Below are 21,930 nucleotides of genomic sequence, written 5' to 3' on the forward strand. Positions count from 1 at the left end.
TGGCACCTTAACTTAACATTTGGCCTAGAGCCTTCTATGATTTGGCATAGTGTGACACTGAAATGAAGTTCAGGCCTATTTAAACAGATTCACAGACTTGGATATAGCTAGATGGGTCTTGAGAGGAACAACATGATTAAGCCTTTGAGGTGGCAGAGATGACATGTTTTAGTGAAACCCGTTCTCATTCTCATAAACTCTGGTTATTTACATACAGGCTCAGTCTATTCAACCTCTTCCCTTAGTGTAATCCCCCAGTACATAAACAAGAATGTATTTCATCCATTGAATGTTTAACCTTCCTTGGGTGGGGAGCACAAACCTCAACACAATAACCCAGAGTGATGTCTCAATTTGTCTTTCCCCTTGTACACTAACCTTCAAAATTAAAGGCAACGTACTCTTTGCCTTCCTAATCATTTAATGTATCTGAACCATAACTGGTGTAGAAGGGCAGCAAAGTTCACCTGAACATCATGTCAATCTCTCACGTTTCTTTAATCTTCTTTTAAATGATTCTATCAAAGTGGATGACTTGTCACATTTCCACATTATATTCCATTTCCCGTGTCCTCACCAATTCACTTGCAGTATTCTGACTATTTCCCCAATCAGCCTTTCCATGACACCGAGAACCACAGAGTGGCAATAGGAGCAGGCCGGCCAACAGCAGCAGACTGTTCAGACTCACAAGGCTGCTCTGCTGTACAACAGAATCATGGCTGATCTCACTTTTCTCAAGTCCATGTTTCAGCCCTCACCTCATAACCCTTGATTCCATCCTCCTCACAGGTTATTTTGTCACCCAGCTTTGTGTCCTTAGCAAACATTGATCCACTTTTCCAAATCAGTGGTATAGACAGTAAACAGATGAGGCCCTAGCACTGAACCCAAGGGCACCCCACTCATCTTAGCTTCACAATTTGAAATGCCCCACTTACTTATTTTGTTTTCAATCTGGTAACCAATTCTCAGATCATGCCAAAAGACTTTATCCAACTGTGGGTGCTCTAGCTTTTTCTAACAGAAAATTCTGGAAACATTCAGCAGGTCAACTAGCATTTTTGATAAGACATGGCCAAAACAATGGCACACATCTTCAATGACTTGGGCTTGATCAGGGCTCACTGCTGTCACTGTGAAGTTTACACATTCTACTTGCGTTTTCCCACAGGAACTCTGGTTTGTTCCCACATCTCAATGACATACTTGTAGATTAATTGACTACCATAAATTAGTCATTACCATTCAGGGCAGGAGAAACACCCAGGTGATGGGTGTGTGAGAGTATACATTGCAGGGAATTAGATGGAAAAATAGTACTGATGCAAATGCTTTACTTGCCAATTTGACAACTCAATGAGGCATATTTCGTTCTTCTATTAGAAGAAATTATTAAGTGTGAACATAATAAACTTATAAAAAGGCCATTGATACAAGATAGTCACCAATAAATCCAATGGGATATTCAGAGGAAACCTTGTTACAGAACAGTGGTAAAAATGTGAAACTGCCAACACAGGGAGAGGATGATACCAAGTAATTAATGAACAAAAAGGATGCCAGACAAGCATACAAACCAGAAATCTAATCTAATAGACATACCGTAGATTCCGGACTATAGAGCGCACCTGATTAAAAGCCGCACGCTCTAATTTTAGAAAGAAAATCAATTTCGTACTTGTACAAGCCGCACCGGATTTTAAGCCACAGGTGTCCCACGTTGTAATATGAGATATTTACACAGAAAGATATTACACGTGAGGATTTTTTAACTTTTAATTAAATCCGTATGGTAACATAAACAAATACATATTGCAAATGCTTTTTTTCGAACAGTGCCTGTAACACAGCTACTTTTAAATATACATACGTATCGGTAACACACAAATTACGTTGCGTATACTTTTTACTGAACAGTGCACGAACAACATTCCAATATCTCCTAACGACTGGTAAAAAAATATATATACTGCAGCCTACCAGGAAAAGTTATTGATCGTCTTTAACTTAAAAGCTGCATCATATGCTTTTCTTCGAGTGTTTTCCATGTTGATGAGGGTGAGTACAAATGACTGATTTACAATAATTTAATTGTGAAAGTACGCTTGATTTATCGTACAATTTCATTGGACCTCTGTGAACTACTCATCAATTTTATTGGTCTTGCTATGATCCCAGCCCTTTCCTTTGTGAGAATTGCAAGAGCACCCGTCGAAGGGGGGGGGGGGTCAGTAGACCCAGTAGGAGAGAGAGAGAGAGAGAGAGAGAGAGAGAGAGAGAGAGAGAGAGAGAGAGAGAGAGAGAGAGAGAGAGAAACGTGCCAAATTGCACGTTCCACCCGGGATACAGAATAAGACGACAGCGACTATTGTCTCATGGAGACCACGTGAAAAGCCCTCGGGCAAGGTGGGCTGGTTGAGAGAGAGATTGCATCATCCCAACCTGATTGACACCTGCAACCCCATAAGGAAGTATAAAGTAGAGTCTCAGGGGGACTGCCCCCTCAGACGCACCAAGAAGACACGAGAGAGTGATCCCGCAGCAGCAGGAAGTATTTCTGAAGGAAGCCACGTGTGTTAGATTCCGGGATTGGAATTTGTGGCTGGAATCACAGAAAACCGCTTTTAACTAACATCGGGGAGAGGGAACCAACACTCCCCCGATTTCACGGAAGATTCATCAAGACTCGGCAAGTTCTTTCTCTTCTCCCCCAATCTCTCTCTCTCGGTCGCCCCACGTGAAACCCAGCGATTTTCAAAGGGCTGAGGCCTGCAGACTTTCTGAGTGATTTTTATATTTCCAACGGACAATCTATTAACCCCTAGACAACAGCAGAGCTCACTTAATGATGATTATTACTATACCCGCGCTTTAGATTGAGTGTTGACGATGTGCACTATCTGAATGTATGTATTAACCCTACTTTTGTGTCCCTTTATAAATAAAACGTTTGAAAATAGTGACATCAGACTTCAACGGACCTCTCTACCTTTGCTGGTAAGTTCTCCAGTTACGGGATTCATAACAGCCTACTGTTACGAGGCAAAATGTTTTTGGTGGCATGAAAAAAAAACATGCATTAGCCGCACCGTAGTATAGGCCGCAGTGTTGCTGCAGTGTTCAAAGCGTGGGAAAAAAGTAGCGGCTTATAGTCCGGAATTTACGGTACTTTGAAAAGGAATGACAAGAGAAAGCTTGATTGGAACATAAAAAACACCACGGGCAAGTTGAGACCAATAGCCTGTTTCTGTGCCCTACGTCCCAAGTCATTTTAAATCAAGTACCTGCTCTTACCAATGAATCTCTGTACCAGGATGCCAAAGTATTTATGTGCATTACAGAATTATACACCCTCTGATTTCATGATATTTCTGTGGAAAACAATCAGGCACAAACAATATTATCACCCAATTGCATGAGCTACTGAGCTTCTGCATTTTAAACCACCATACTTCCTTAAGTTTAAATGAGTCTGAAAGCTGTGAAGGGTTAAGCATCTAAAAGCACTCAAAATGCTCCTCTCTTAAAAATCAAAGGTCATAGCAATCATTTTGAATGTAAATATGGCTTTGTTCATACAGTAGTAGTGAATAAATGCATTCTCATCATATTGGAACATCATTACTAATCAACATCTGGGCTTCTGTACCGCCTTCTGCTAGATCCTTGACTTCCTCATAAGGAACCAAAGTCAGTGCAGATCAATAATAACGCCTCTTCCTCACTTACAATCAACACAGGCACACCTCAAGGATGTGTTCTTAGCTAACTGTTTTACACCCTCTATACACATGACTGAGTGGCTAGGCATGGCTCAACTAGCATCTATAAATTCAGCGGTCACACTGTTATTGGCAGAATCTCAGATGGCAATGAGGAGTGAGACAGATTGGCTGCTTGGCTGGTTGAATGGTGTTGCAAACAATAACCTTACACTGAATGTCAGCAATTCCAAGGAAGTGGTTGAGGACTTGAGGAAGAGGAAGTTTGTAGAAGACACACTAGTCTTTATTGAGAGATCAGCAGTGGAAAAGATGAGCAGCTTCAAGTTCCTGGGCATCAACATCTCAGAGGATCTATCCTTGATAAAATCACATTGATACAATAACAAAGAAAACATACCAGCAGCCGTACTATGCTTGAAGTTTGAGGAGATTTGGTATGTCACCAAAGACTCTTGCAAGATTTTACAGATATACAATGTAACTGGACTAACTGTAAACTAAGCGAGTACCATCCTGGGTACAACAAAATTAGTGCTTCAAGGACCCTCATGATCCAGGACAGTGACAATGTAAGTTGCTGCAGACCTGATACCCTTGTCTGGTGGCACAACAGACAACATGGAAGCTGTGTAGCCTCAGTTGTAGTGAAGACTAGACCTCAAGGTGCAGGCTTCCCTGCTGCTGCAGACCAGGTGAGGAGACGCCCAAGGCAGTGCATCGTGGTGTCTGTGCTTGGCTGGGAACTGGCCACTCCTGTCAGTGCTGCCCTCTCATGTTCAAGCAGTGGAATGACAAGCTGGATTGTGTGCACCTGCACACTGCTGGGAGACTGTACCATCAATTGCAAGACATGTCGCTCAGGGTCTTGTACTATTTATATTTTTGTTTCATGTAAATATGCTTCTTTGCTCATAATTTACTTTACTTATTATTTAATGCATAATTAACCTTACTTATTATTTAATTATTTATGGGTTTTTTATTGCTATATTTCTGCATTATTGTTGGTTGGTGTGGCTGTAACAAAACCCAATTTCCCTCAGGAACAATAAAGTATGTCTGTCTGTCTGTCTGTCTGTCTGTCTGTCTGTCTGTCAGTATGAATGTGTTATTTTGTATGTTTTGCACCTTGGCCCCAGAGGAACACTGTTTCATTCACTGTATCTCTGGATCACTGAATGACATTTAAACTGGATTTGATTTGATTGGCATGCCCTCTTCTCACTACTACCATCAGCGAGGAGACACAGGTGCCTGAAGACCTACACTCAGTATTTTGGAAACAGCTTCTTCCCTTCCACCAGCAGATTTCTGAACTGTCAATGAACACTACCTCACTATTTCTCTTTCTCACTATTTATTTTTGTGACTGGTGATTATTTTTGTATCATGCACAATACTGCAGTCAAAAACAGTGAATTTCATGACATGTATCAGTGATAATAAATCTGATTCTGATCTTGAGATAGTACACTACAAACATCCAACTAAAGCAATCAAAGACCTGGAGAAGTTATGGCAGTTCCTGCTGTGAAATGAAATCTATTTCCTGAGATTGTAGCTGGCACTTTAGCCTTATTAGGAATTCTAATCCAATATTTTATAAATTTACTAAGATAATAAGATTTAGCTTTACTGTTATTAACTTCTTCAGACATTCACATTAACTGTTATGTTATTTACCTCAGTCCTAGCACTTTTCAAACCATCATCTTGACAAAGTAACTCCTTTTAGTTATCTTCCATTACGTACAGCAGGACGAATGGAAATAAACAGTTCATTATGCTTAAAGTTACAGCATACATCAACAGAATGAAAGGTATGCTATTCTGAAACTGGAAGCTGTACAAACCAAACACAAGTTACTCAAAGCCTTCAGTAAATTAGCTCACCCATATCTCAAGCACTCACAAATATTGCATTTTCCTGAACTATAAAATGTAACTATTGCACAAATAATTCCATATGCCCATACAGAAAGTAACTTACCACGAATTGTAAGAAGGATGTTTAATTGGTGAAGGATGCTCTCGAGATCGGAAAACAGTGTTATACTCCTATAACACAGGAAAAAACATCATTGGGCTGGAAATTAATAGGTCACAACTTCATAAAGTTATCCAAAGGAAATTCGCAAGCCAATTACTAATACTCCCCTTCATCAATAAGAAGAAACAAAATGTTAATCACTTATAGATTTTTCCTAAGGTTCTTTATGCTTTTCCTGGACCCATTCAAATCCCAATATTATGAGAAATTCAACCGCGATTTAAAAAATGTTGATCCCTCCAGGAAAGCCAACATTTAAAGATTAAACACATCCCGACTGTTCTAATAACGTAGATTAAACTGAGGACAAATGCTGCTCCCAAACGCAGGAGAGAAGCAGTTATTGTTGTACTTCGCACATCTGTCCACAAAGCATCCCAGCTGGTGGCTGTGGCGTTTCTGCAGATGTTACCCAGCTCTTCGATCCGATTCCTATATGTTAATGTTTGACACCCTTCTCTGGCTACCAAACCCGTGCCCAGCGTGAGCATACCTTCCCCGATTAGGAGCAGAGATCACCATGCAGACACCTGAGCTCCGGTACCGAGTTGCCACACGTAAATTACAGTAGTCGCTTGGCCTGCATGCCGTAGACCGATGGGGAAAGACCGGACTAGACTCATCGGACTGGCGTTCCCGTTGTAATCACTAAACCTGGAGCTGTTGCAGCCTCCCAATCCACCAAATCCCATCGTCAAACGTATAGCTAAAAGTAGACCGCAAACAACAGCGCCTCCTACTGACTCCAATAACGTTTTACTTTATTGGCCAGTCCCCCAACTACCTGCACTTGTTTATAATGGGAATTAGTGCGTACTTGGCACAAAATTGATAAAGAGGTTTCATCGGCGATTTGTTTTTTTTATGGCTACAACTTTATATATGATGCATCGCCATTTTACCAACTGGATTACATTCACAACTTGATGAATGAAAAGTACCTCCCCTTGCAAATCTAACAACTCAAAGTGAATAAATATGACCCCAATTGGATTAGCACATTAAAGATGTAAAAAACTAGGTTGTATGCATCTTGCCAAGAAAAAGGAAATAAATCTAAGAATTGATTTGGCAAAAAAAAAGATTGAGATTGAGTCAAACAAGATGTCTGAAATGAAAGCAATTGACTGGTAACGAATACTGATATGTGGATTTTAAGAAACCATAAAAATAAAGTACAATTCCACTCAGAAACTTGTATTATTAAATAAGACCACCTTTCATTTTCTATACTCCAATAAGTGCTGCTTTACCTTGCTCAACTCTTTTGAGAGGCCAACTACTTCATCCCAATAATTACCAAGTGAAACTTCTTTGTACTGCTTCCAATGCAGATATACCCTTCCTTAAATTTGGAGAATAAAACAGTGTGAAAGAAGCTTCAGATTAGAGAATACAGAAACCTGTTTGCCTCCATTTTATGTTTTGAACTCTACCTGCTGTCTAAAGCCTATTGATGAACTTTGAAGGGTCTGCAGACTTGTCAAAGGCCACTATTTAGCATGAAAATGACTGTTGATGCAAACAGCGTATACTCTCTTGCAAGTAAGGTTTCTTCACTCTCTAAACAACTTACCTGTTAAAAAAATAGAGTATGACTACCGCATCATGAACAGTGGGTAAAGCTTGGAGACAACTTGCAAGAGGCTAGCAAAAGCCTTGATCACCTGTAGAGCAGGAAATAAACTCCTTCAGATGATCATTCAGTGAGTTACAAAGAAGAAATGCATGCAAGTGGAACTTAACATTAAAGTCATGTAAGAGGAGAAGAATACAATTGCTTTGTTGGTTTTTAGATCAGATAATTCTCATATAGTTTCATATAATATTTTATCTTATTATTTCTTGTGATTTGTACTGCATTAGTTGTCATGTTCACTTAGTTTTAATCTTTTTTTATTTTTTCAAAAGAAGTTCTAAGATATTGCTCCTATTTACCCTACAGAAAGGGATCTGGCCAAACTCAGATAACAAGTACAAAGGAAAGCTCCTTATTCAAGTTAGTAAGCCTTGCCAAAGTTCACAAAACATGCAGCATATACACAGTAAGCTAACTACAAATGTTTACATCACCCCATTTTTGTACATAATTTAAAATCTAAAATCCTTTCTAGCATCTTTCTTATTATAAATAAATAAGCACTAAAATGCCAATACATTGGCCGTCCTTGTGAAATTATTGAGAGCATGATTTTGATTTTTTGAAATGAATTTTATTGTGGATAAAGCTCTGCACAAAGGACAATATTGTTAGTTATTCCTACAGGGTTTACCTTTTCTTTATTTCAACACTCTATTGAAATATTTAAAATTAGAGTTTATTCCAATCTCAGACGTGTGTCATTTTAATTTGCTTAATTCCTAGATGCCGTAGAATCAAATGTTAGACTCTGGGTATTCCTCAGCATCATTTTGTGGGCCACATTAGTGAATTATTTTTCACAGATTTTCCAGTGCCTTTGAGCTTGTCAATCTGTCAACCTGCCATTTGACTAATCCACAATTACGCTCTTTTAGCAAAACTTCTAATCTTGTTCTGCTATCTGCCTTTACCTCCCTCCTGTCATTAATTTTGTTCCCAAGCTAATAAATGTTCAGACATCTAAATTAAGTGACATATTATTACATACCATCAAAATGTTTTCAGCTCTCAGAGTAATAATCCAATTTAACCTTTTACTGGATGAACAGATATTAATCAATAAAGTCTACAATTTATCCATCATAGCTTTCCATAACGATGATATTCTAAGGAATAAATGATCAATTTTGTCAAGGGAGACATTTTTAAGCAAATGTCAACAATGGGATGTGTGGTGAACTACATATATCTGTCTGGACACGCCCCCTGCTGACTGCTCCTGTGGCTCCTCCCACAGACCCCTGTATAAAGGCGATCAAGACCTGAGCCCGGCCTCTCAGTCTCCAGGATGTTTTATGGTGGTCACTCACTGCTTGTTCCTTCTTCCAGTCAATAAAAGCCGATATCTCGCCTTTACGTCTCAGAGTGAGTTATTGATGGTGCATCAGGATGTGATATTATCTTGGAAGTTAATTGACTTACTGTCCTCACCTAACATAAGACAATAAAGAAAGATTTTGATTTAGATTAAGTATGGTTAATTATTCTGTTGGTCTAGTGTTCTTCTTATGAAATTATGTGTCTTTATGCATCCTAGATCTGTACATCTTACAAAATAATTCACTGTCAAGGTGATATATTTAACAGCTTTTTAAAATTATCCTTCAACTTGATTACCTCAATTGCTATTAAAGTGTTAATGCTAAAGGTAGCATCTTCCTAGGTGTAATCAATAGTCATATCTGCTATGCCTAACCTTGACAACTCCCTGAGCATTTTCCCTTTGGGTGTCTGAAGTTTCTTCCATCTGCAGATGAATTATATAAAGAACATGAGTAGGATAAATTTGTTTGGGTCTATTTTAAAGCAGCTGCTAAAGGAAATTAATCTAATACAAGAAGGTTAAGCACATATATGAAATCAGGAAAGCAACTGTATTTGCAGTCATGCAGAGAAACAACACAGAAACAGGCCGTCAGCACATTCCATCCACCCTACCCATCAACCACCCAATTTACAATCATGCAAGGATACAGCACAGGAACTGCCCCGATCACAAATGTACGCTAATTTTACAAAATCCTTTTTTTTTATCATCAGCTAACTCTAGGTTCTAGAACTCGCTTCAACAACTGAGGCTTTTTAACCTACCAAGCCATCAGTAAAGCTCCACACTGCTACAGGGAGAATGTACAAACTTCACACAGTGTTTAATATTTGCAATGAACACAGGTCTTTGGCATTGTGAGGCAGCATCTCTATTTATTTGCTGGTGTGCCACTTACCATGTTTGTCTTTCTAACAGGAAGGTGGGAATTCAACCCAAACAATATGTCTCCATGAATCATATTCCACTTGAATGCTTTGTACTTTCATATGGAATCATTCAAGATTTCAAACTTTATAATAAATATTAATGAAGACAATAGAAATTCCACCACAGATCACTTGAAACCTCAACAAAAGTTTGGTTGTTCATTATCAGGGAAGTGCATTAATTATATAATAAATCTAACAAAATTTGGATTAAAGCCAAAACAAACAATTTCATTAAAAAAACATTGATTTAACCTAACGAATGCTTTTTCTGCAGCCAACAAGAGGCCATTTACAATAGAGAACCATTTCTAATAATATGTCTTAGTTTATTCATGGATTTCATTAACTAACAGAGTTATAACAACAACCTTTCCCCTTAAGATCGGCAAGACAAAAAAGCTGATCGTTGACTTCAGAAAGTGGGCACCTATGGAAATCAGTGCGGGGAACATGCCAAATTTCTTTAACCTGCTGCGGAAGTGGAGGCGCTGGTGTACTTTTATGCCCAGGGCTATTGGTGTTGTTCATTCCTAGGAGCTTAAAGCTCTCAACCCTCTCGACTTCAGCACCATTGATGTAAACAGGGGCATGTGTGCTGCCCAAGTTCTGAAGTCAATAACCAGCAGTTTTGTCCGCCTGTTGTACAACATCATGGCTGAAGAACCTATACTGTTCTATGTTCTATGTTGTATATTCTATTGACCAGACTGGGCATCTCAAACTCAAACAAAAAAGTGGAGTGGAAGTGTCATCCATAGTCAGGAAGGACTATCTGAATAGGTCATTTGTAATTATTGTGAAACTGATAACGTATGTTTTCACAATAAAGCAGATAAGGCATTTTATGTTTCAGAAAAGCTGCAACAACTCATTTATTGAACACCAAAAGCTGAACACAAGGTATGCATCACATCAGACCTGCCTCTTAAAGTGAACCACAACCTAATGTTGATGGTTATAAATTATGTATGTTTCCAACAATTACGTTATCCTACACACGCATCCCCCCCCCCCCCCCTCCTGCCAGAGTTCACTAAAACTGGCATTGTGAGCCTGTCTGGAGCTTGGATGAGCTGCCTGGCTCTGGTCTTACATTCCACAGGTGGAGGAACAGCAGAGGCCTCTGGCTCATCCAGAGGTGTGTTGACACACTCATGGTCATGTCATGATGGTAGGGGTATAGTTGCAGAATCCTCCAAATCTTGGGCCAGTTTAAAGTGATGTACTGAAATGCATTCAGGTTTACCCCTTTCGTCTATGATAAAAGTCTTTCCCCTCCGTTCCAAAACACAGAACAGGTCACCATAAGAAGGCCTAAGTAGGTGTTGGTGTGTATCATGGCAGATGAAAACAAACGAGGCGGAATGGAGGTCGACAGGAAGCCAAGAGTGCTGTACGCCATGATGGGAGGTAGGAATAGGTGCAAAGGAATTGAATGTAGTGAGTCGGGTGGAATGCTGCTGAGAGACCAACCAACACTTGGCACTCATAACAGCTGCCCATACACCAGTCAGCCGTGGATGACTGCAGGTCCTCTCTTGGAGTTGTTCTGAGCCGCTGCAGGACCCATGGGAGACATGCCAATAATCAAACATCAGGCAAGCCCTCAGAGCAGCTATTAAGGAGCGGTGAAAGCACTCACATAGGCCATTGGACCATGAGTGATACACTGTGGTGTAGCATAGCCTAACGCAGAGGTTCATGGTCACCGCAGCCCAGCAGTCTGATTCAAATTAGGGACCATGGTCAGAGAAAATATCAGATGGGATGCAAAAATGGGAAGACCAGGAGCTGATGAACATCTGAGTCACATCTACGGCTATCTAGAGGGATGACTTCCGGCCACTTGGTTCTACGGTCCACCATGATAAGGAGGTGCGTGAAACCACGGGGTGGTGGGGCAAGAGGACCAACAAGGTCCATATTGACATGGTCAAACTGTCGCTCAGGGTCGTCAATGGCTTCTGGACATGAAGCTTAATTTTTGCCTGCTGGCACTCCATACTGGTTGCTGTCCAATCACGCATGTCCTTTCTAAGACTAACCACACAAACTTTAGTGCAACTAGTTTCAGTGAGGCCTTCCAGCCTGGATACCACAGGCCATGTATGGAGTCAAAAACAATCCAACTCCTGTTTGCAAGCAGTATGGAGCAAGGGCAACCAGTTGAGACATAGCGCAGGACAGTACCCCAGCTTCCCCAAACTTACTGTCAGCCAATCACAAGCCTGGACCTCTGGATAAATAGCTTGCTTGGCTGCCATGCCAGCATAGTCAACCCCTACATCTATGGCCTCAATGGTGGCATGAGAGCAATCAGCCACGGCACTATTTTTCCCTTGACACATTGTATATCAGTTGTGAACTCCAATATATAGGGCGGTTGGTGTTGCTGCCTTGCAGATAAAGAGTCTGATATTTTGGCTCTTGCACGCTTGAGGGGTTTGTGGTCAATAAATGCTAGGAAATGGCAACCCTCTAGGAAAAAATGAAAGAGGCAGACAGCCAGATAGAGACCAAGAAGCCTTCGGTCAAACGTGTTGTACTTCCTTACGGGGCATTGGAGATGACGGCTGAAGAAGAGCGTTCACTGCAGGCTTTCAACCAACTGTCCATGCACACCACCACCACATACTCTGAAGCATCAGTGGGCAGCAGGTGCTCCAGTAGTGTCACCTTGGAAAGAACTTGTTTGGTGTCATCAAATGCTCTGGTCATGCCTGCTGACCAGTCAAGCATGTGATTAGGGGTATTGCCTTTAAGTGCACTACACAGGGGAAGCATATGTTCAACAGCTCGTGGAATGAAGTAATGAAAGAAATTCACTATATCTAAAAACTCCTGTAGTTTTTTTAGTAGTGTGGGGCAGTGAGAAATCCATAATAGTGCCTACTTCCATGGGAGGGATTTTACACCTTCTGTGGAGATGCAATAGCTGAGGACGTCAATGACTGATAACCCAAACTCCCCCTCTTTCTTCCCTTTCACCTAAAGTCCACTCTCCACTCCTAACAGATTCCTTCCTCTCCAGCCCTTAGCCACTTGGCTTCACCTATCACTTTCTAACTATCCTCCTTCCTATCCCCCTACCTTTTTATTCTGGCATCTTCCCCCTTCCTTTCCGGTCTTGTTGAAGGGTCTTGGCCCGAAATGTTGACTGTTTATTCTTTTCCATAGATGCTGCCTGGCCTGCTGAGTTCCTCCAGCATTTTGTGTGTGTTGCTTGGATTTCCAGTGCTGCAGATTTGCTCCTGTTTTTCCCTATAGTCCTTCATGGGGTGCATTAGCAAGGACTATGCAAACTTGATCAGGTTTTTGCTGTATGAAGAATTCTTTGATGGTGATTTCCCAGGAGAGACAGCGTGTGATCCATTACCTCCGAGAGCTTAGCAGCACCGTGTTACAATCAAACTCCGATGGTCTGGAAGTCTGTAAAAGGTGAGTTTTCAGAGGTTGGTAATTATCATGTTCAGGTGAGTGTTCATGTAGACTCGCCACTCTTGCAGCTGTGGAGATGCTGAGTGATGCTACTACATAGAAATATTTGGTGTTGTCCGTGGAGATTTTTCACAGTGTGTATTGGGCCTTGGCTTGTAGAAACCAAGGAACTGTATTTTCCTCCCAAAGCAACTGTGTTGGCCCACCTGTTGAATAACTCTGGAATGATCCTAGCTCATTGGGGTCACCAATGTAGGTTTTCACAGATAAAATGGTGGAAGCCTTTTGTGTTTCAGGGAACTGTAGCAACTCATTTATTGAACACAAGTGCACTAAAAGTCCTTCACATGATTGCGTCATCACGTCAGACCAGCCTCTTAAAATGAACCCCAACCCAATGTCGGAGGTTGTGAATTCTGTACGCTTCCACCAATTACGTTACCCTACTATAGCATTGTGACTAAAAATGAACAAAACCTCACAGCAAGTTCAATGCTGTATATGTGCATACTAAAATGTGGAAATCTAGAATTTACTCACAGCTGTTTCTGTGCTCCATGGCTGCAACTTTCACCAGGGCAAATAAAATAAAACAATGAATTGTCAAGTGCTCTATTTTGTCCCACTATTTACACTACATGGGACATGGAAAATATTATACACCATTAAACGAAGTGCGAGAGGGTAGTCTATTTCCCACTAAACAAGTTCCTTTGCCATTAAAACCTAATTTTGTAGAAACTGATTGACATTCTCTGAATAGCTGTCATGTTCCAAGGATTTTAAAGTAATAAATTTGAATTTTTTGATAATTCAGCTTCTGTATATCTCTTTAAGACAAACTAAAAAAATAATGGTCTTCAATAGAAAATAAAAATGGTATTAGATAAATTGAAATGCTAGCAAACAGAAGCTGTAATACTGAGGATTGGGAAAAGTAGAATACAAAAGGGGACTAACAAGAAACATAAAAGCATACTGTAAGAACTTCAATAGATTTGTAAATAGTAAAATATCAGCTAAAATTACTGTAAATCCCTTTCTGACCAAAACATCATTATTTATATTAAGAAATAAAGAAACGGGAAACTGAAAAAGGGTGAGTCAGAACACACACCAATCCTCATTGAGAGGTCTGTGGTTGAAACGGTGAGCAGTTTCAAGTTCCTGAGCATCAACATCTCAGAAGATCTATCCTGGGCCCAACATATTAATGCAATCATGAAGAAGTAGCACCAGACATTAGACATCATTAGGAATCCCCAGGGATTCCAGCAAATGTCTATATGGGGCACATTCTAGCGGGTTGCACCACTGTCTGGCAGAGAGGTGCCAATACACGGGATTATAAATGTTCGGAAGGTTACAGACCCAGTCAGCTCCACGACAGACATAAGCCTTCTCTTCTTCCCACCCACACATCAAGAAGACTGCACCCCCCTTTTATTAGTGCGATTTATTTGTAGTAGCGGGCCCACTCCCACGACCTAAATGGTATTGGAGCGCTGCCGCCACAACCACTTCTGTACATTGAAATTTCGAGGCAATTGCGTTTCTGGAAGAAAGTAAGACTACAGTTAGCAGGCTTGGCTATGTAAAATTTAGCTGGAGTTATGATTAGAAATCAAACTCCCAAATAAATATTCCATAATCTTTACAATTGTAGGAAAGGGGATATGGTGGACACAAGATCAGGATTTCACGATCACCAATACTGACGGTCAATTTCCGTCTTCTGTTGAGACCGCCCCCACAGTTCCGTGTACCACTCGCCGCAAGTTTAAACCGGGCAGTTGGACTGAAACGCGTTAACTCCCTGCTGTGGCGCCTCTTTGGAGCCGAACCCACTCAGCTGAATCAACTGCCGGAGCCGAACCCACTCAGCTGAATCAACTGCCGGAGCCGAACCCACTCAGCTGAATCAACTGCCGGAGCCGAACCCACTCAGCTGAATCAACTGCCGGAGCCGAACCCACTCAGCTGAATCAACTGCCGGAGCCGAACCCACTCAGCTGAATCAACTGCCGGAGCCGAACCCACTCAGCTGAATCAACTGCCGGAGCCGAACCCACTCAGCTGAATCAACTGCCGGAGCCGAACCCACTCAGCTGAATCAACTGCCGCAGCCGCCCTCCGCTGGATTGACATACACGCCACCCAATCGTGGCTCGTCCGGCCGGAGGGCGGGCGGGGGGACGGGAGACGCTCGAGGGCGGTGGGGGGGGGGGGATGTCGGGTTGACGTTCCCATGGATACCGGCGACGTTCGGCGAGCACCTTCGACTTGCCGCTGTCCCGGAGCCTGTGCTGGTGGAGTTGCCGTCTGTGTAATGCGACAGGAGAGTGAAGCTGTGGCGTGACGTACGTCGTTCGAAGATCCGCATTGAAGTTGACAGGCACAGTTGTCCAGAGGTGAACATGAGGTTATTTATTCCGGTATTAACATTATTGAAAGTGCAGATGAATTTTAATTCTTATAAGAAGACAACCTATCCAATTTCCTAGAGCTATTTATGTAATCTAGCTGCCCGGAATATTTTGTTTCAATTGTTGGCCTCTACGGTTCATTTGAATTATTCAAAGTGTCTACTGGTTTGTTTATGCTAAAAATCTTATCATTTTGTCATCACGGAACTGGCCACCAGAGGAATGAGCTACGGTGGTGAGTCCCAGTATCTTCTACTTTGCCCATTATAATATTGATTATTTCTTTTTTGGTGTTTCGATCGAATCTGGAGTGCATTATATATCACAATCGTCTACCTGATGACATCAGCTCCTGGCTGAATGCCACGATTACCTCACAAAGTATCTGGAGAATGCACCCTAACAGGTCTATGTAACAACACGCACAAAATGCTGGTTTATGTAATAAGCAAGTGCATTTTATATCACAATAGTCTATTATATAAGCGCTGTTTGGCTTGTGTCACCCTGGTTCTCTGTTGTCTGTTTGTTACAGCTTGTGAACTCCTATGAAAGTTTAAGTCAAATAAATATGGAGAAACATTTCCTCAGAAGGAAACCGTTTTTCCACATTTCCTTGACTGAAACTTCACAAGTTATCATTTCAATCAAATGCTTTGTTAATATTCTCCCTTCTAAGAACAGTAAGTTTAATTTCTTAGGTCACTGCATGGAATTGTTGATATTATGCTGATTCTCCTTTAAGATTCCAGCCCGACCTGCTGAGCTCATCCAGCTTTTTTGTACTGATTTGACCACAGCTTCTGCAGTGCACTTTGTGTTTACTTTAGGGATAGCTTCCTTTGTGCCTTGTTAACAATATTCCCAATTTATCATGCTAAATTCAGCATCACTCCCAACTAAGTATAAACAGTTTATGTATCCTTTTCAAATTGTATCATTTAGTTTATGTAGCCTTTGGTACTTCCTGAAAAGAAGTCTGCTTTTTAGCTTGACTGTATTCAAATTTTGGAAGACTAAACAAGGTAGGCAGAAAGGGCAATAACACCATCAAACTAGCTTGGAATAATATGGAAAAACAGCGTATAACAGTTCTTAACAAGAAATCCTTCCTTGTGGCCTGTGGGAATTGAACGTAATTTACAATACTTAGCTTCAACCCTTTTCTTTGGTTCTTTTGGTATCCTGTGTAAGTAAAGGCCATAAGTAGAGTATGATTAGTCGTTAAGTACGGTTTTCCAGTGTATAGAAAAGTTGAATCTTTTGACATTTCTTCTGGTGTATGTGTAATTTCTTACTTTGAAAGCTTAACAACTTAACTGTGATTTTGAAGGACTTCTGATTACTGCACCTATCTGTTCAAATAATAGGCTACCCAGATGGTGGTGTTCCTCCAACCTGAGTGTGGCTCATCGCAACTGCAGAGGAGGCCATGGATTGACATATCAGAATAGGAATGAGACGTGGAATTAAAATGGGTGACCACTGGGAGATCCCACTTTTTCAGGCAGATGGAGCATAGGTGCATGGCAAAGCGGTCTCCCAATCTACATCAGGTCTCAACAATGTACAGGAGGCCACACTGGACAGAGTAGATGACCCCAACAGACTCACAGGTGAAGTGTTGCTTAACCTGGAAGGACTGTTTGTGGCCCTGAGGGGCAGTGAGGGAGGAGGGAAATATAAGTGGAAGTCATTGGATTCAGAAAGGGAGATAGTGCAGGTGCTCCTGTCTATATCAATGGTACAGAGATTGGGGGGGGGGGGGGGGCGTTGAGAGCTTTAAGTTCCTAGGAGTGAATAGCGTGCTTTGGTTCATCCACTTGGATAGCATGGCCAAAAAAACTCACCATCAACTCTACTTCATAATGAAATTTGGCATGCCCCGATCAGCACTTGCCAATTTTTTATCGGTGCATCAAAGAAACCATCCAATATGGATGTGTTTCAGTTTGGTATGGCAACTGCTCTGCGTGTGACCGCACATGACTGCAGCGGGTTGTAAACACAGCTCAGCACATTTCAAAAACCAGCCTCCCTTTTATGGCCTCTTGTCTTTAACTTTTATTTCATCATTAAAGCAGCCAGCATGACCAAAGAACTACCTAGCCCAGACATTCTCCTTTCTCTCTCTCCTATCTTGCAGAAGATACAAAAGCCTGAAAGTGTTCCCAACCAGGCTCTAGAACAGCTTCTAAGGGTATTAAATAGTATGATAAATTGGACTCTTAACTTCACATCCTATCTCATTTTGATCTTTCACCTTATTGTTTACCTGTGCTACACTTCATTCACACTTTTACACTTTATTCTGCATTGTTATTGTTTTACTTTATTCCACCTCAGTGCACTGTGTAATGATCTGAACGGTACGAACAGTAAGCCAGTCAAGCTTTTTTTACTGTACCTCGGTAATTGTGACAACAATAAACCAATTCCAATTTATGATCTCCACAGAAGTTACTAGTTTTAATTCTGTAAGTTCGGTGCTTAAATAAAAGGGCTTTGGTGAGGTTGTATAAGACACTGGTGAGGCCAAATTTGGAGCATTGTGTGCAGTTTTGGTTACCTAATTACAGGAAGGATATTAATAAGGTTGAAAGAATGCAGAGAAAGAGTGCAAGTCAGGGATGTTTCTGAGATTTGAGAAACTGAGTTACAGAGAAAGGTTGAATAAGTTAGGACTTTATTCCCTGTAGCATAGAAGAATGAGGGGAGATTTGATAAAGGTGTAAAATTATGATGAGTATAGATAGTGAATGCAAGCAGGCTTTTTCCACTGAGGCCAGGGGAGAAAAAAAACCAGAGGACATGGGTTAAGGGTGAAAAGGGAAAAATTTAAAGGGAACATTAAGGGGAGCTTCTTCACACTAGAGCAGGGGTCGGCAACCCGCGGCTCTTTCATCTCTGTGCTGCGGCTCCCCGTGGTTTGTTAGTTTTTGAAATGTAATTCGAAATTTGAAGATTATGGTGATCTTGTACAATGTGGAGACCCCATTTCCTGGCACATCCGAACCGGCTCACAATTAGCCACCGTTCCGGCTAAGGGAGATAGCCTACGGGGGTTTGTGAGTACGTGTCTTTTGGAGCATCCGTGCCCACGGGGACGGGTTGAGGGAGGCTTTAAAGCAAGGCTGTTTAGTTCGAATAAAGTTACCTTTGACTGCAGTGTCTTTATTTTAGCGCTGCGTGTAGCACACCGCTACAACGTGTTTTTTATCGCTACTAATATACATCACCACTGCCAATGCCTGACACCCGCCAGTGCGCGCTTTCTTTTAATTCTTCGATCCAAGGTAGGCTAACTATGGAGTAACCTTCAACCCAACGTCTTTTTTTCGGAGTTCAAAATGTTTTTGTTGCATGCAGAAATGTAATTTCATTTTCTCTGCAGGAGTTCATCAATTTCATAAATGCAACACATTATAGTTTGTTTATACATAGCATAAAGGCAAAAAAAAAACCATTGTATGCAGTGTTATTTCATTTTAAATGTCAAACGGGTTTTGTGGCTCCCAGTGTTTTCTTTTCTGTGGGAAATGGGTCCATATTGGCTCTTTCAGTGGTAAGCGTTGCCGACCCCTGCACTAGAGAGTAGCGGGAGTGTGGAATGAGCTGCCAGTTGAAGTGGTGAATGCAGGCTCACTTTTAACATTTAAGAAAAACTTGGACAGGTACATGGATGAGAGGGGTATGGAGGGATATGGTCTAGGTGCAGGTCAGTGGGACTAGGCAGAAAAATGGTTTGGTACAGCCAAGAAGAGCCAAAAGACCTGTTTCTGTGCTTTAATGTTCTATGGTTCTAAAAGAAAATGCATTTTTAGGTCTGTTATTTGACCATTATGTGTGAATTTGTGTTTTTACTTCAGAATTCTAATCTCCCTGCTGTATTGAGAATGTAACTGTGTTGCATGCATTTCCCGTGACGGAGCCACTTTACCAAACTTCTATTCCTTGCAAATCTAGTGAAATAAGGGGTGAAAGCAATTAATTTATCATTAAGAAAAAAAAATCTACATTTATTTTAGGATATTAGGAACACTGGAATTTTAAGAAGAATGATTGCTTTGAAATCAAATAAATAGCTTGTTAGGAAATATTAAACTTATGTGCTATATTTAACTAAAAGTTAGAATTTCTTTATAGGAACCTGGTGAATCTTTAGAATTCTCTTCCAAAAGCTGTGGAGGTTCAGTAGCTGAGTATGCATACAACAGATTAATAGAATTTGGGATATGAAGTAATATCAAGGGGATTCCTGCAACAAACTGGCAAAAGATCAATTTTGGTCCTTCTGAATGATGGTGCATGGGACCAAGTGACTCACTTCTTCTATATCCTATGTTCTTATTTTCTTAGTTAAATATTGCCTGGCCTTGGAAATACTGCTAGGATTGTACAAGGTCTTAATTTCAACTATGCTGAATGGCTTCAAAATTAATTTTATCCTCTGATATTTTTCAATTTGTTATACATTAGGAATAAATATATCTCTCTTTGTTGAAGAAAAATAACTCCTACTGTAAGAGGAAGTAGAACATGCAATTGTAGAACAATTATTACCATATGCAGTCTGTGAAGGAAGTGAATTTTCTTTGTGGTGAAGTTCGAAAGGTAGGAAAGTTTTGAGTGTAACTGTCTCTGGATTCTAAAGGAACGCCATTTATTACTGTAATAAATGCTTCAGAGAAAGTAAACAAGATCAATATATTAGCCTCTGGTTAAAAATCCGATTCAATACAAATGGAGCCACCAGTAGGTGTAACTTCTACAGAAATCTGCACTGTAACTGGAAAGTAAGCAAGGTAGAACTTAATATGTGGGAGTGATTTGGGCAACTGATATTTGAGATATATAATGGGCAATTTGCAAAAAGTGATAATAGAAGGCAGAGGTAAAGTTGTATATTTAGTCAGAAGAATATTTAAGAAACTGGGTGTTGTAAGGGGATTCCAGTAGTGTTGTGACTAGCTGAAGAACAGGAATCCTGTGAATATGAGTATTTACAGTGAAATTGCAGCAGGCAGCATCCCCAGTTTATCTTGTTCTATTTGCATGAGCTATGGCTTGGATGGACATTTAGGGAAAGTGAAGCTGCAACAGATTAGAATGAAGCAAACATGTTTAATGGAACCTAGAGAATTAGGGTGTGATGGAATGAATAAAACTGAGCAAGACGATTAATTATATTTTAATTTGTGGATCAGTAAAATGTAATGTACTAATTGTCACCAAATTTACGTAATACTGTATGTGGCTGTGTGTAGAATGAGATTTTCCTATACCCTCTGCACCTGCACCATCTGTGTTTCATTCTAGTTTGACTTTCTCAATCCACCAATAATATAAATCTGTATTCCTTACAACTCCATATTAAGTTACAGATCTCCTTCTTTCTATAATCTTCTGTGAAAAGACTTGTGACTCAAAGACCTGTTCCCCGGTTTATAATATTCTCATGTCAGTTTTTAAAAAATATAAAATAATTTGCTTTCTGTTTGTTTGCATATTCTCTTACTTTCCAAAATCAACCTCTTCCATTTTCTTATGAAACATATTAATTAGGAGTAATAAAATGTAATGGAGAATGTTCTGAATTCAGCATTGAATTGTAGCTCTATGTTGCAAAAGAAAATGTTGATTCTTTTATTATGCAATTTGCTTGCATTATAATCAGCTTTATATAATGAATTAAATGCACACTGCCATACAGATTCCCTTGTGTTTTACTTTTCCTTCTCCAGATTTTTGTTAACAAGCACTTTCTTTGTGTTTTTGTCTTGACTTCAGGCGCCTGATTCTCCAAGAACAATGAAGAAGCTTGCCACAGTAGAGCCCATTGTTGCTCTTTATATTTTGGGCAATATGGCAGGTTCTATCTTAATTCAGCAGTATATTTATCGTAAGATATGGGAGAATGAAACCAACAGTAGCTACATTGAGAATGGAAATAATTCAAACTGCTACCAAAATGACAGTGTCAACCCGGAACAACAGGTCAGTGTGTACAAATATTATTTTATCAAGTTGCAAGTGAGGTGGAATTGTAAATCACATCCTGTAATAATATCACAGTTAGCTATGATTACAAATATGGCATAAACTTGTGATTATTTTTATTAAACAATTTCCTACACTTGAATTTGTTTGAGATTAAGTGAGCCATTTTAGATTAGAAAATGGATCATTTACAAATGAAGGTGCATGGCTGAGGAATGGTGTGGGGACCGGTCACACAGGATCTCAGATCACTGGAATTTCTTCTGGGGCAGAGGCAACCTGTTTGAGAGGGTCAAACTGCACTGAAACCAGAGAGGGACTGATAACCTCACAGGAAAAGTTGGCAGTGCTATACGAGAGGTTTAAACTAGATTGGCAGTGGGGTGG

General features: G+C 40.5%; 1 protein-coding gene and 1 long non-coding RNA gene across 4 annotated transcripts in view; one reads left to right on the forward strand and one right to left on the reverse strand.

Annotated features, from left to right (window-relative positions):
* The window catches only part of LOC132391224 (uncharacterized), a 157,435-nt gene extending 142,135 nt beyond the window's left edge, over window positions 1-15,300 (reverse strand). Inside the window, exons 1-3 of one of the 2 annotated variants that reach the window (XR_009511124.1) lie at window positions 14,837-15,300; window positions 7,355-7,445; window positions 5,719-5,786 (exon numbers count right to left, since the gene is read on the reverse strand). This is a non-coding gene — a long non-coding RNA (uncharacterized LOC132391224). Of the gene's footprint in view, window positions 1-5,718; window positions 5,787-6,271; window positions 6,453-7,354; window positions 7,446-14,836 lie in introns of those variants that run through there. The other variant, XR_009511123.1, reaches the window with a different exon arrangement.
* A 70-nt stretch (window positions 15,301-15,370) lies between these two features.
* Window positions 15,371-21,930, forward strand: part of slc46a3 (solute carrier family 46 member 3) — a 48,756-nt gene continuing 42,196 nt past the window's right edge. Inside the window, exons 1-2 of one of the 2 annotated variants that reach the window (XM_059964131.1) lie at window positions 15,371-15,528; window positions 21,334-21,540. In XM_059964131.1, coding sequence (XP_059820114.1) covers window positions 21,355-21,540 — 186 coding nt within the window. In that variant the 5' untranslated portion in view covers window positions 15,371-15,528; window positions 21,334-21,354. Of the gene's footprint in view, window positions 15,529-15,631; window positions 15,779-21,333; window positions 21,541-21,930 lie in introns of those variants that run through there. The other variant, XM_059964132.1, reaches the window with a different exon arrangement.

The sequence above is a fragment of the Hypanus sabinus genome, chromosome 3 (genome assembly GCF_030144855.1).
Source record: "Hypanus sabinus isolate sHypSab1 chromosome 3, sHypSab1.hap1, whole genome shotgun sequence".
NCBI classification, from domain to species: domain Eukaryota; kingdom Metazoa; phylum Chordata; class Chondrichthyes; order Myliobatiformes; family Dasyatidae; genus Hypanus; species Hypanus sabinus.